Source organism: Chiloscyllium punctatum, chromosome 5, assembly GCF_047496795.1.
Source record: "Chiloscyllium punctatum isolate Juve2018m chromosome 5, sChiPun1.3, whole genome shotgun sequence".
Classification (NCBI taxonomy): Eukaryota; Metazoa; Chordata; class Chondrichthyes; order Orectolobiformes; family Hemiscylliidae; genus Chiloscyllium; species Chiloscyllium punctatum.
In genome coordinates this window covers 3,628,984-3,642,930 of record NC_092743.1, presented here as the reverse complement: position 1 = coordinate 3,642,930, position 13,947 = coordinate 3,628,984, and the positions used below count along the sequence as shown (strand labels likewise).

The window sequence follows — 13,947 nt, the reverse complement described above, 5'->3', positions numbered from 1 at the left end:
TTTCCTCCCACAGTCCAAAGATGTGCAGGTCAGGTGAATTGCCCATACTAAATTGCCCGTAGTGTTAGGTAAGGGGTAAATGTAAGGGAGTGGGTCTGGGTGGGTTGCTCTTCGGCAGATCGGTGTGGACTTGTTGGGCCAAAGGGCCAACTGTAAGTAAGTAATCTAATCCCTCCTTGAGTAAAGGTCCCTCAATACTCCAACTGCAGTCTCACTAACACCTTGTACAGTTGCAGCACATTTCCCAATTTTATGCTTGATTCCTTTGGGAATAAATACCAGGATTCCATTTACCTGGCGTATTACCTACACAATAGTTTTCTACGACTCTTGCATGAGTACAACCAAAGCCCAGTACGCTATACACTGTACCTTGTACACTGTACACCATACGCTGTGCACTGTACGCAGTACACCGTGCACTGTACCTATACACCATACACTGTATGCTGTACACTGCACTGAACTCTGTACACCATACACTGTATTTTGTATCTTGTACTCTGTATGCTGTACTTTACACTGCACCCTGTGCACCATACACTGTACTCTTTACACTGTACTCTGCACTCTGTACACTGTACTCAGTACTTCACACTCTATATTCTGTTCATTGTACTCTGTGCACTGTATGCTGCAGTCTGCACTCTGCACACTGTACTCTGGGCACTATACACTGTATTCTGGATTAGTGGTGCTGGAAGAGCACAGCAGTTCAGGCAGCATCCAAGTAGCTTCGAAATCGACATTTCGGGCAAAAGCCCTTCATCAGGAATAAAGGCAGTGAGCCTGAAGCATGGAGAGATAAGCTAGAGGAGGGTGGGGGTGGGGAGAGAGTAGCATAGAGTACAATGGGTGAGTGGGGGAGGGGATGAAGGTGATAGGTCAAGGAGGAGAGGGTGGAGTGGATAGGTGGAAAAGAAGATAGGCAGGTCGGACAAGTCATGGGGACAGTTACTGAGCTGGAAGTTTGAAACTAGGATGAGGTGGGGGGAAGGGGAAATGAGGAAGCTGTTGAAGTCCACAGTGATGCCCTGGGGTTGAAGTGTTCCGAGGCGGAAGATGAGGCGTTCTTCCTCCAGGCGTCTGGTGGTGAGGGAGCGGCGGTGAAGGAGGCCCAGGACCTCCATGTCCTTGGCAGAGTGGGAGGGGGAGTTGAAATGTTGGGCCACGGGGCGGTTTGGTTGATTGGTGCGGGTTTCCCAGAGATGTTCCCTAAAGCGCTCTGCTAGGAGGCGCCCAGTCTCCCCAATGTAGAGGAGACCACATCGGGAGCAACGGATACAATAAATGATATTGGTGGATGTGCAGGTGAAACTTTGATGGATGTGGAAGGCTCCTTTAGGGCCTTGGATAGAGGTGAGGGAGGAGGTGTGGGCACAGGTTTTACAGTTCCTGCAGTGGCAGGGAAATTGCCAGAATGGGAGGGTGGGTCGTAGGGGGGTGTGGACCTGACCAGGTAGTCACGGAGGGAACGGTCTTTGCGGAAGGCGGAAAGGGGTGTGGAGGGAAATATATCCCTGGTGGTGGGGTCTGTTTGGAGGTGGCAGAAATGTCGGCGGATGATTTGGTTTATGCGAAGGTTGGCAGGGTGGAAGGTGAGCACCAGGGGCGTTCTGTCCTTGTTACGGTTGGAGGGGTGGAGTCTGAGGGCGAAGGGGCGGGATGTGGACGAGATGCGTTGGAGGGCATCTTTAACCACGTGGGAAGGGAACCACGTAGAGTACTATACACTGTACTCTACACTCTGTATACTATGCACTGCACTCTGCACACTGTATTCTGCATTCTGTACACTGTGCACTACACTCTGTAGACTGTACTCTGTACACTACACTCTGTACACTGTACTCTGCACTCTGTACACTCTACTCTGTGCACTACACTCTGCGCACTGCACACTGTACTCTGTACATTGTACTCTGCACAATGCACTCTGTACACTGTACTCTGCACAATGCACTCTGTACTCTGCACTCTGTACACTGTACTCTGCACAATGCACTCTGTACACTGTACTCTGCACAATGTACTCTGTACACTGTACTCTGTATACTGTACTCTGCACTCTGTACTTTGCATGCTACACTGTACTCTGTACACTCCACTCTGTACACTGTACTCTGCACCCTATACACTGCACTCTGCGCACTGTACTCTGTTCTCTGTACACTGTAGTCTGTACACTGTACTCTGCGTACTGCACTCTGCACTGTACTCTGTACACTGTACTCTGTACACTACACTCTGTGCATTGTACTCTGCACACTGTACTCTGTACTCTGCACACTGTATTCTGCACTCTGTACTCTGTCCTGTATGCATTCTATCTGCACACTGCACTCTGTATACTGTACTCTGCACACTGCACACTTTACTCTGCACACTGTACTCTGCACACTGCATTCTGTACACTACACTCTTTACACTGTACTCTGCACACTGTACTCTGCATACTGCACACTGTACTCTGCACTCTGTACACTGAACTCTGTACACTAAACTCTGCACACTGTACTCTGCACTCTGTGCATTGTACTCTGTACACTGTACTTTGTACACTGCACTCGAAACACTGTACTCTGGGCACTATACACTGTATTCTGCACTCTGTGCACTATGCACACTGTACACTGTACTCTGTACACTACACTCTGTACACTGTACTCTGCACACTACACTCTTTACACTGTACTCTGCACTTTGTGCATTGTACTCTGTACACTGCACTCTGCGCACTGCACTCTGTACACTGTATTCTGCACTCTGTGCATTGTACTCTGGACACTGCACTCTATATACGGTACTCTGCACTCTGTACACTGTACTCTGCACACTACACTCTGCACACTACACTCTGTACACTGTATTCTGCACTCTATGCATTCTATCTGCACTCTGCACACTGTACTCTGCACACTACACTCTGCACACTACACTCTGCACACTGTACTCTGTGCTCTGCATACTGCACTCTGTACACTGTAGTCTGCACACTGTACTCTGTACACTGTATTTTGTACACTGCACTCTATACACTGTACTCTGGGCACTATACACTGTATTCTGCACTCTGTACACTGCATCTGTGCACTATGCACACTGTACTCTGCACACTGCACTCTGTACACTGTAGTCTGTACACTACACTCTGTACACTACACTCTGTACACTGAACTCTGCACTCTGTACTCTGCACAATGCACTCTGCACTGTACTCTGTACACTACACTCTGTACACTGCACGCTGTACACTGTACTCTGCACTCTGTGCATTGTACTCTGCACTCTGTACACTGTACTCTGTATACTGTACTCTGTGCACTGTACTCTGTACACTGCACTCTGTACACTGTACACTGCACTCTGTACATTACACACTGTACTCTGTACTCTATGCATTGTACTCTGCACACTGTAATCTGCATACTGCACACTACTCTTTACAGTACACTCTGCACACTGCACTCTGCACACTGCACTCTGCACACTGTACTCTGCAATCTGTGCATTGTACTCTGTACACTGTACTCTGTGCACTGCACTCCGTACACTGTACTCTGCACTCTGTACACTGTGCACACTGCATTCTGCGCACTGTACTCTGCGCACTGCACTCTGTACACTGTACTCTGTAGTCTGCACTTTGTACACTTTACTCTGCACACTGCACATTGTACTCTTCACACTGCACTCTGTACACTGTACTCTGCACTCTGTACACTACATTCTGTACACTGTACTCTGCACTGTAATCTGCCCAATGCCCTCTGTACACTGTACTCTGCACTCTGTACTCTAAGCATTGTACTCTGCACACTGCACACTGTACTCTGAACATAGCACACTGTACTCTGCACACTGTACTCTGCACTCTGTGCATTGTACTCTGCGCACTGCACTCTGTACACTACCCTCTGTACACTGTACTCTGCACTCTGTGCACTGCACTGTGTACACTGTACTCTGTAGTCTGCCCTTTGTACACTGTACTCTGTACTCTGTACACTGCACTCTGTACACTACACACTGTACTCTTTACACTGCACTCTGTACACTGTACTCTGTACACTGCACTCTGTACACTGTACACTACACTCTGTGCACTGTAATCTGCTTAATGCCCTCTGTACACTGTACTCTGTACTCTATGCATTGTACTCTGTACACTTCACTTTGTACACTGTACTCTGTACACTACACTCTGTACACTGTACTCTGCACTCTGTGCACTGTACTCTGCTAAATGCCCTCTGTACACTGTACTCTATGCATTGTACTCTGCACTCTGTACACTACACTTTGTACACTGTACTCTGTACACTGTACTCTGTACACTACACTCTGTACACTGTACTCTGCAGTCTGTGCATTGTACTCTGTACACTGTACTCTGCGCTCTGCACACTGCACTCTGTACACTGCACTCTGCAATCTGCACACTGTACTCTGCACACTGTACACTGTACTCTGTACACTGTACTCTGCAATCTGTGCACTGTACTCTGCACACTGTACACTGTACTCTGTACACCGTACTCTGCACTCTGTACACTGTACTCTGTACACTGTGCTCTGGACACTACACTCTGTACACTGTACTCTGTACACTGTACTCTGGACACTACACTCTGTACTCTGTACTCTGCACAATGCACTCTGTACACTACTCTATGCATTGTACTCTGCACTCTGTACACTACACTTTGTACACTGTACTCTGCACTCTGTACACTGTACACTACACTCTGTACACTGTACTCTGCACAATGCACTCTGTACACTGTACTCTACTCTATGCATTGTACTCTGCACTCTGTACACTACACTTTGTACACTGTACTCTGTACACTACACTCTGTACACTGTACTCTGCAGTCTGTGCATTGTACTCTGTACACTGTACTCTGCGCTCTGCACTCTGTACACTGTACTCTGCAATCTGCACACTGTACTCTGCACACTGTACTCTGTACACTGTACTCTGCAATCTGTGCACTGTACTCTGCACACTGTACACCGTACTCTGCACTCTGTACACTGTACTCTGTACACTGTGCTCTGGACACTACACTCTGTACTCTGTACTCTGCACAATGCACTCTGTACACTGTACTCTACTCTATGCATTGTACTCTGCACTCTGTACACTACACTTTGTACACTGTACTCTGCACTCTGTACACTGTACTCTGGACACTACACTCTGTACACTGTACTCTGCACAATGCACTCTGTACACTGTACTCTACTCTATGCATTGTATTCTGCACTCTGTACACTACACTTTGTACACTGTACTCTGGACTCTGTACACTACACTCTGTACACTGTACTCTGCAGTCTGTGCATTGTACTCTGTACACTGTACTCTGCGCTCTGCACACTGCACTCTGTACACTGTACTCTGCAATCTGCACACTGTACTCTGCACACTGTACACTGTACTCTGCAATCTGTGCACTGTACTCTGCACACTGTACACCGTACTCTGCACTCTGTACACTGTACACTGTGCTCTGGACACTACACTCTGTACACTACACTCTGTACACTGTACTCTGTACACTGTACTCTGGACACTACACTCTGTACACTGTACTCTGCACAATGCACTCTGTACACTGTACTCTACTCTATGCATTGTACTCTGCACACTGTACTCTGCACTCTGTACACTGTACTCTGCACTATGTACACTACACTCTGTCCACTGTACTCTGCACTCTGTACACTGTACTCTGCACAATGCACTCTGTACACTGTACTCTGCACTCTGTACACTGTATTCTGTGCACTGTACTCTGCACTCTGTGCATTATACTCTGCACACTGCACACTACACTCTGTACACTGTACTCTATGCATTGTACTCTGCACACTGCACTCTGTACTCTGGACACTACACTCTGTACTCTGTACACTGCACTCTGGGCACTGCACTCTGGGCACTATCCACTGCACTCTGTACACTATGCACTGCACTCTGCACACTGTATTCTGCACTCTGCATTGTGTAATTGTACTCTGTGCATTGCACTCTATACACTGTACTCTGTGCACTGCACTCTGCACACTGTATTCTGCACTCTGCAGTGTGTAATTGTACTCTGTGCACTGCACTCTATACACTGTACTCTATACACTGCACTCTGCACACTGCACTCTATACACTGTACTCTATACACTGCACTCTGCACACTGCACTCTATACACTGTACTCTGTGCACTGCACTCTGCACTCTATACACTGTACTCTGTGCACTGCACTCTATACACTGTACTCTATACACTGTACTCTGTACACTGTACTCTGTGCATTGTACTCTACACTCTGTACACTGTACTCTGCACTTTGTACACTGTACTCTGCACTCTCTTCCCAAGCGGGGAAATAAGACTATGAAACCAATTGATACTGGGCCAGACCAATCCCAGAGTGGAATCAGTATGTTTTATTTTTGCAATTGGTTATCATGGTGCGCGGTCCCTGGACATATTCGCAAGAGGCTGCTAATGTACTTTTAACAAAAGAACAGAGGGTTACTACACCAAAAAAAACAAATTACATTCCACATAAACTCATTGAAAAGGTTTAATTACAAATCTCAAGGTTTTTCTACTGTCAGCAAGAATCTTCTGGAAGCTCCAAGCTCAGTCACGCTCTCCCTGTCCCAACACTAATGTTCCTTGTTCACTTCACTTGGCAGTAATTTGTTTCTGGAGCTTTCTTACAAACGTTTTAAAACCTTTTTGGAGCAAACACATGTGCTCCAAACACATGGTTGGTCCATGTGCTCAGCTTCCAACAGATTCGGTGGGATTCTCAGTGTAGGGTTTCTGTTCAGCCACTTGGAGTTTAATCCCAGCCCTGGACATGTCACCGGCTCTTAAACAGGTTGTACCTTTTTCACTTTGCCTGAGCCTGCCCTCCCAACCTGGTGTGTTGACCCGCTGGCTATCTCTGTGCCAGGCAGCTTGTTGGGAGGGAACAGTGACATGATTTCTATTTTTCCCTTCCTAAACACTTTTCTAATGCACTGAACTATTCACCTCCAAGCTCAGCTCCAAGGCCATTGATCCTCATTTAAAATACATGTCTCAACAAACTTCACAATATCCCTGCATCATTTGGGGAACAAGTCTAAAATGAAAATAAAACTGTCCTTCCCTTAATACAATATAGAGATACAAATTAATCATAAACTACACCTGGTCTGTCCACTTTCGGATCCAAATTTCCAAATAATACTGTACCATGAGCAACTTAGAGACACCAGAGCATTGTGTGTTACAAGGACATCACTCCATCATCGATAAACCAACATGAGCTCAGAGAGAGCAGACCTGGCTCCAGCTGAAGGCAGCAAAACGTGTCTACGTTTATTCCAGGCTGAGAATACAATCGGAATGATGCTGCACTGTGGGAATACAATCGGATTGATGCCATACTCTGGGAACACATCGGAGTGATGCTGCACTCTGGGAATACAGTCAGAATAATGCTGCACTGTGGGAATACAATCGGATTGATGCCGTGCTCTGGGAATACAATTGGATTGATGCTGTGCTCTCGGAATACAGTTCGAACGATGCCATACTCTGGGAATACAATCGGAGTGATGCTGTGCTCTGGGGATACAGTCGGAATGATGCTGTGCTCTGGGGATACAGTCGGAATGATGCTGCACTCTGGGGATACAGTCGGAGTGATGCTGCACTCTGGGAATACAGCTGGAATGATGCTGCACTCTGGGAATACAGTTGGAGTGATGCTGCGCGTTGATTGAAAAAGTCCTTTCACTTCGAAACACTTTTGAAAAACAGGAACTGTTCAGAAGAGACGCGGGGTGAGGTTTGAGTTAGACCATAATCCACTTGGAAGCATTTCCCTGGAGCCCGAGCTGAACGCTGCAAAGGATCCCGAAAGGATGTTCCCGTGGTTACTGCGTTCCCATCTGAATGTGGTGTTCAAGCGAGGGAACCACACAGCTGTTGGTGAGATGTCGTGGAGAGCAGCCCTCCTTGTGCAGGAAGGAAAGAAGGTACTGACCGTGTCAAACCCTCCAGGGCCAGAGGAACGCAGCAGCGCCCCAAGCTCTGGATTCCTCAGCCCACTCTCACTGTCACAGAGTCCAACCAGCAAACTACCCAGCAAGATCCCAACTCCCTGGCTGTAGACAAACCTGCTCCAAGGACCAAGGACCAACTAGAGGTCAAGCTGAGTCAAGAACTCAGCACACTGTGTGCAAAGGACATGTATCCTTACTCTGAGGGAGATGAGATACGCTAATGAGCATCTGGAATGGGATCCAGTCCGAGGTCCAATGCAGAGCAGTGGGAGGGGATGCACTTTGGGAGGAATAACATGAAGGGACACTAACAAATACAATGTAAAGGAGCAGAGGGAGCTGGGGGTATATGTCACTGAACACAGAAGGTGGAGTACAATTAATAAAGCAGGCAGTGTCCTCGGGGGAGGGGGAATAGCACAAGGGGGAGGAGTTGATGTTGAACTTGTATAAAACCTCAGCTGGAGTATTGTGTACATTTGTGGGCACCACATTGTAGGGAAGATGTGGATGTTCTGGAGAGAGGGTGTAGAAGCGATTTACTGGTATGGTTTCAGGAAGGAGACACTTTAGTGAGGAGGACAGAGTGAAGAAGGTGGGATTGGTCCTGTCAGGGAGAACACTGAGAAGACACTGGTTCGAGGGTTTCCCAAATCATGAACGGGTTGGACAGAGTGCAGAGGGAGCAGCTGTTCCCTCACAGGAAATGGATCACGAGCCGGTGTTTATACACGGAGTGTTTTGTAAAAGAAGTGAAGATGATGTGAGAAAAGGCGTTTTCACTCAGTGAGTAGGTTCAGGTCCAGACAACACTCTCTGGGGGGCAGGTTCAATGGAGGCCATTGGATGATTGTTGCTTTAGAAACAATGTGTTGGGACATGAGGAAAAGGCCAGCGACTGGCCGTTACAGCCAGGATATTTATGCAGAGAGAAGTGCCGATATGATGGGCTCAATGGCCTCCTGTACATTTGCGTGTGACTCCAGACCCATGTGAATCATAGAATCCCTACAGTGTGGAAACAGGCCCTTCGGCCCAACAAGTCCACACCGACGCTCCGAAGAGTAACCCACCCAGGCCTATTCCCTTATTACTCTACATTTACCCCTGACTAATGCACCTAACCTTCACATCCCTGGACACTACGGGCAATTTCCCATGGCCAATCCACCCTGATCTGCACGTCTTTGGACTGTGGGAGGAAACTGGAGCTCCCGGAGGAAACCCACGCAGACACAGAGGAGAGAGAATGTACCAGAATCTGAGCAGCCCTCCCGTATGGCCGGGTAAGACTCAATGTTGGATCAAACCACTGAGAAGTCTCAAAATAAGAATGAAATCTGACAGAGTCATCCTCAGGCCTTACAGACAATGTCCCAGACCCCACCATCACCATCCCGGGATATGTCCTGTCCCACCAGCAGGACAGACCCAGCCAAGGGGATGGCACAGTGGGATACAGTTGGGAATCCTCAACATTGACTCTGGACCCAGTGAAGTCTCATGGCTTCAGGTTAAATATGGGGCAAGGAAACCTGTGACTGATTACCATGTACCACCCTCCCTCAGAGGGGGAGAGGTGAAGAGAGAGGCAGAGTGTGAGGGGGAGTGGGAAGCGAATGGGGACAGACTGAGTTTTAAAGCTGTGTTCATGGGATATAGTTTCTGTGAGATTCCTGATAACAGCCAGGAATGTGGGATGAACATTGCAGTGAGGGGGGGGGGGGGGGGTGGGAGGGAGAGTGATGGGCAGTGAGAGAAAGGAGGAGTGAGAGGTAGAGAGAGGTGGAGTGAGAAAGGGAGGCAGGGAGAGGGGTTCTAAGAGAGAGGGAGGGAGTGAGAGGGGAGAGGGAGGGAGGGAGTGAGAAAGAGGTGAAACTACAAAGATATTCTCATTGAGACACTGATGGTCTTCCTCAAGGTTCCTCTGTTTCCTCAGACCCTCCGACAGTGCCCACTCCCTCAGCACTGACCCTCCGACAGTGCCCACTCCCTGAGCACTGACCCTCCGACAGTGCCCACTCCCTCAGCACTGACCCTCCGACAGTGCGGCGCTCCCTCAGCACTGACCCTCTGACAGTGCGGCACTCCCTCAGCACTGACCCTCCGACAGTGCAGCATTCCCTCAGCACTGACCCTCCGACAGTGCGGCACTCCCTCAGCACTGACTCTCCGACAGTGCGGCCCTCCCTCAGCACTGACCCTCCGACAGTGCGGCCCTCCCTCACCACTGACCCTCCGACAGTGCGGCACTCCCTCAGCGCTGACCCTCCGACAGTGCGGTGCTCCCTCAGCACTGACCCTCCAACAGTGCAGCTCTCCCTCAGCACTGACCCTCCGACAGTGCGGCGCTCCCTCAGCACTGACCCTCCAACAGTGCGGCACTCCCTCAGCACTGACCCTCCGACAGTGCGGCACTCCCTCAGCACTGACCCTCCGACAGTGCAGCTCTCCCTCAGCACTGACCCTCCGACAGTGCGGCGCTCCCTCAGCACTGACCCCTCCAACAGTGCGGCGCTCCCTCAGCACTGACCCTCCGACAGTGCGGCGCTCCCTCAGCACTGACCCTCCGACAGTGCGGCGCTCCCTCAGCACTGACCCTCCGACAGTGCGGCGCTCCCTCAGCACTGACCCTCCGACAGTGCGGCGCTCCCTCAGCACTGACCCTCCGACAGTGCGGCACTCCCTCAGCACTGACCCTCCGACAGTGCGGCGCTCCCTCAGCACTGACCCTCCGACAGTGCGGCGCTCCCTCAGTTAAATCATATCAATGGTGGAATGATTTCCACAGAAGTTCTGGAAAATCTGAAATATCACAGTCTTCAGACCTTGCAACAAATTCCATTCTCTCTCCACTAACTTCAGCAGCTTGCTGTCTGGGTGCACTGTTTCTTCTGTGAATCTCTGCAGTGATGCCAACATTGTCCGAGTGAATTACAAAAACCTAACACTGTGGTGAGTGTAGGCCTGAGGCCTGCAGAGTTCCACACTGCAATCAGATTCAAGTACAGATATCAGGGAGTCACTGTGGCTGACACAGACAGTGAAGGGGTCGGAACCCGTATCTCTGTAACCCCCTCAAACCCCTACACTCCCTCCCTACCTCCATCAGCCCCTCCAGCCCCAACAACACCCCCTCCCTATCTCTGTAACCCCCTCCAGCCCCAACAACCCCTCCCTATCTCTGTAACCCCCTCCAGCCCCAACACCCCCTCCCTATCTCTGTAACCCCCCTCCAGCCCCTAAACCCCCTCCCTATCTCTGTAACCCCCTCCAGCCCCAACACCCCCTCCCTATCTCTGTAACCCCCTCCCTATCTCTAAAACCCCCTCCAGCCTCTACACTCTCTCTCTCCATCTCTCTCTCTCCCCTATCTCCCTCTCTCTCCCGCCATCTCCCCCTCTCTCTGTCTCTCTCTCTCCCCATCTCTCTATCCCCATCTCTCTCTCTCTCTCTCCCCCCCCCCCCCCCTCCCTGCAGTGCCGTGCCCCTGTGTGTCTCGGTGAGTTTGGGGGTTTCTGCTTGAACCTGAATGTTGTGTAAACGCAGTGTTCAGGCAGCGCCTGCTCAGGAACTCTGTGGGTTATCAGCTCAGGGCCTGGTACAGAGTGTTCCCCGCCTGAAGGACATGCAACCTCCCTCTCTCTCCCTCTCTTCGCTCTCTCTCTCTCCCTCTCTCTCTCTCTCTCCCTCCCCCTCCCCCTCTCCCCTCCCCCTCTCTCCCTCCCCCTCCCCCTCCCCCTCTCTCCCTCCCCCTCCCCCTCTCTCTCCCCCTCCCTCTCCCCCTCTCTCTCCCCCTCTCTCTCTCACCCCTCCCCTCCCTCTCTCCCCTCTCTCTCCCCCTCTCTCCCTCTCCCCTCCCCCTCTCTCCCCCTCCCCCTTTCTCCCCCTCCCCCTCTCTCCCTCCCCCTCCCCCCTCTCTCCCTCCCCGCTCCCCCCTCTCTCCCTCCCCCTCCCCCCTCTCTCCCTCCCCCTTCCCCCTCTCTCCCCCCTCTCTCCCTCTCCCCTCCCTCCCTCCCCCCCCTCCCCCTCTCTCTCCCCTCTCTCTCCCCCTCCCTCTCTCACCCCTTCCCTCCCTCCCTCTCTCCCCTCTCTCTCCCCCTCTCTCCCTCCCCCTCCCCCTCTCTCTCCCACCCCCCCTCTCCCACCCCCCTCCCCCTCTCTCCCTCCCCCTCCCCCTCCCCTCCCCCTCTCTCCTCCCCCCCTCCCTCTCCCTCCCCTCTCTCCCTCCCCCCTCCCCCTCTCTCTCCCCTCTCTCTCCCTCCCCCCCCTCTCTCTCCCCCTCTCCCCCTCCCCCCTCCCCCTCTCTCTCCCTCCCCCTCCCCCTCTCTCCCCCTCTTCCCCTCCCCCTCCCCCTCTCTCCCTCCCCCCTCCCCCTCCCCCTCTCTCCCTCCCCCTCTCTCCCCCCTCTCTCCCCCACTCTCCCTCCCCCTCCCCCTCTCTCCCCCCTCCCCCTCTCTCCCTCCCCCTCCCCTCTCTCCCCCCTCCCCCTCCCCCTCTCTCCCCCCTCCCCTCCCCCTCCCCCTCTCTCTCCCCTCCCCCTCCCCCTCCCCCTCTCTCTCCCCTCCCCTCCCCCTCTCTCTCCCCTCCCCCTCCCCCTCTCTCTCCCCTCCCTCTCTCACCCCTTCCCTCCCTCTCTCCCCTCCCTCTCCCCCCTCTCTCTCACCCCTCCCCTCTCTCCCCCCCTCTCTCCCTCCCCCCTCCCCCCCTCTCTCCCTCCCCCTCTCTCCCACCCCTCTCTTCCTGCACCCTCCCCCTCTCTCCCCCCTCTCTCCCTCCCCCCTCTCCCTCCCCCCTCTCCCTCCCCCCTCCCCCTCTCTCTCCCTCCCTCCTCCCCCTCTCTATCCCTCCTCCCTCCCCCTCTCTCCCTCCCTCTCCCCCTCCCTCCCCCTCCCCTCTCCCCCCTCTCTCCCTCCCCCCTCCCCCTCTCTCTCCCTCCCCCCTCCCCCTCTCTCCCTCCCTCCTCCCCCTCTCTCCCTCCCTCTCTCCCTCCCCCCTCCCCCCCTCTCCCTCCCCCCTCCCCCCTCTCCCCCTCCCCCTCCCCCTCTCTCCCACCCCTCTCTCCCCTCCCTCTCTCCCTCCCCCCTCCCCCTCTCTCCCCCTCTCTCCCTGCCCCCTCTCCCTCCCCCCTCCCCCCCTCTCTCCCTCCCCCCTCCCCTCTCTCTCCCTCCCACCTCCCCCTCTCTCTCCCCCCTCTCTCTCCCCTCCCTCTCTCCCCCTCCCCCTCTCTCCCCCTCCCCCCTCCCCCCTCCCCCTCTCTCTCCACCCCTCTCTCTATGACACTCTGTCTATCCCCCTCTCTGCCTTTACTGGGATGTTTCGGAATGTGCTCTCCGTCATTAATTTGGGTCAATTTGATTCCCAGAGCGGGGGAGGGGGGAGGGGTGTGTAGTCCCGGAGGTGGGGGGGCGGGGGGTAGGGTGGAGGTGGGAGGGGTGGTCCTGGAGCGGGTTTGGGGGGGGTGGTCCCGGAGAGGGGGGTTGCTGTAGGTGGTGAGCACTGACCCAGTGACCTCAGCCTCAGCATTCACTGGAACCCCCTACCCCTCACTCTCCCCCCCCACCCCCCCCATGATGAACACAGAGTCCCCCTGGGTCCTCCCCACCCCTCAGTATTCCAGCTCACTCCCCTTTCTCTCTCCCCACATGCTCTGAGATGACCCAGGGTTAAATGTTCCCCCCCCCCCCCCCAAACCGTGCCTCCGGCCCCCATTTTCCCCCTCACTATCTCCTGCTGCTTTCTCTGACCTTCAGTGTTTTGCTGAGGGTTGGGGGGACACTCCCCCCCCCCCCCCCCAGGGCCTCACTGAGGGAGGGGGGGAGCCCAGGGTCCGCTCTGGCCCTTGTCATTCCGGCCACCTTCCCCCATGCCCCGG

General features: G+C 53.1%; 1 protein-coding gene across 1 annotated transcript in view; it reads left to right on the top strand.

Moving 5' to 3' along the window:
- Positions 1–7,931: 7,931 nt before the first annotated feature.
- The window catches only part of LOC140476718 (SWI/SNF-related matrix-associated actin-dependent regulator of chromatin subfamily D member 3-like), a 31,076-nt gene continuing 25,060 nt past the window's right edge, over positions 7,932–13,947 (top strand). Inside the window, exon 1 of the mRNA XM_072569538.1 lies at positions 7,932–8,045. Coding sequence (XP_072425639.1) covers positions 7,932–8,045 — 114 coding nt within the window. The remainder of the gene's footprint in view (positions 8,046–13,947) is intronic.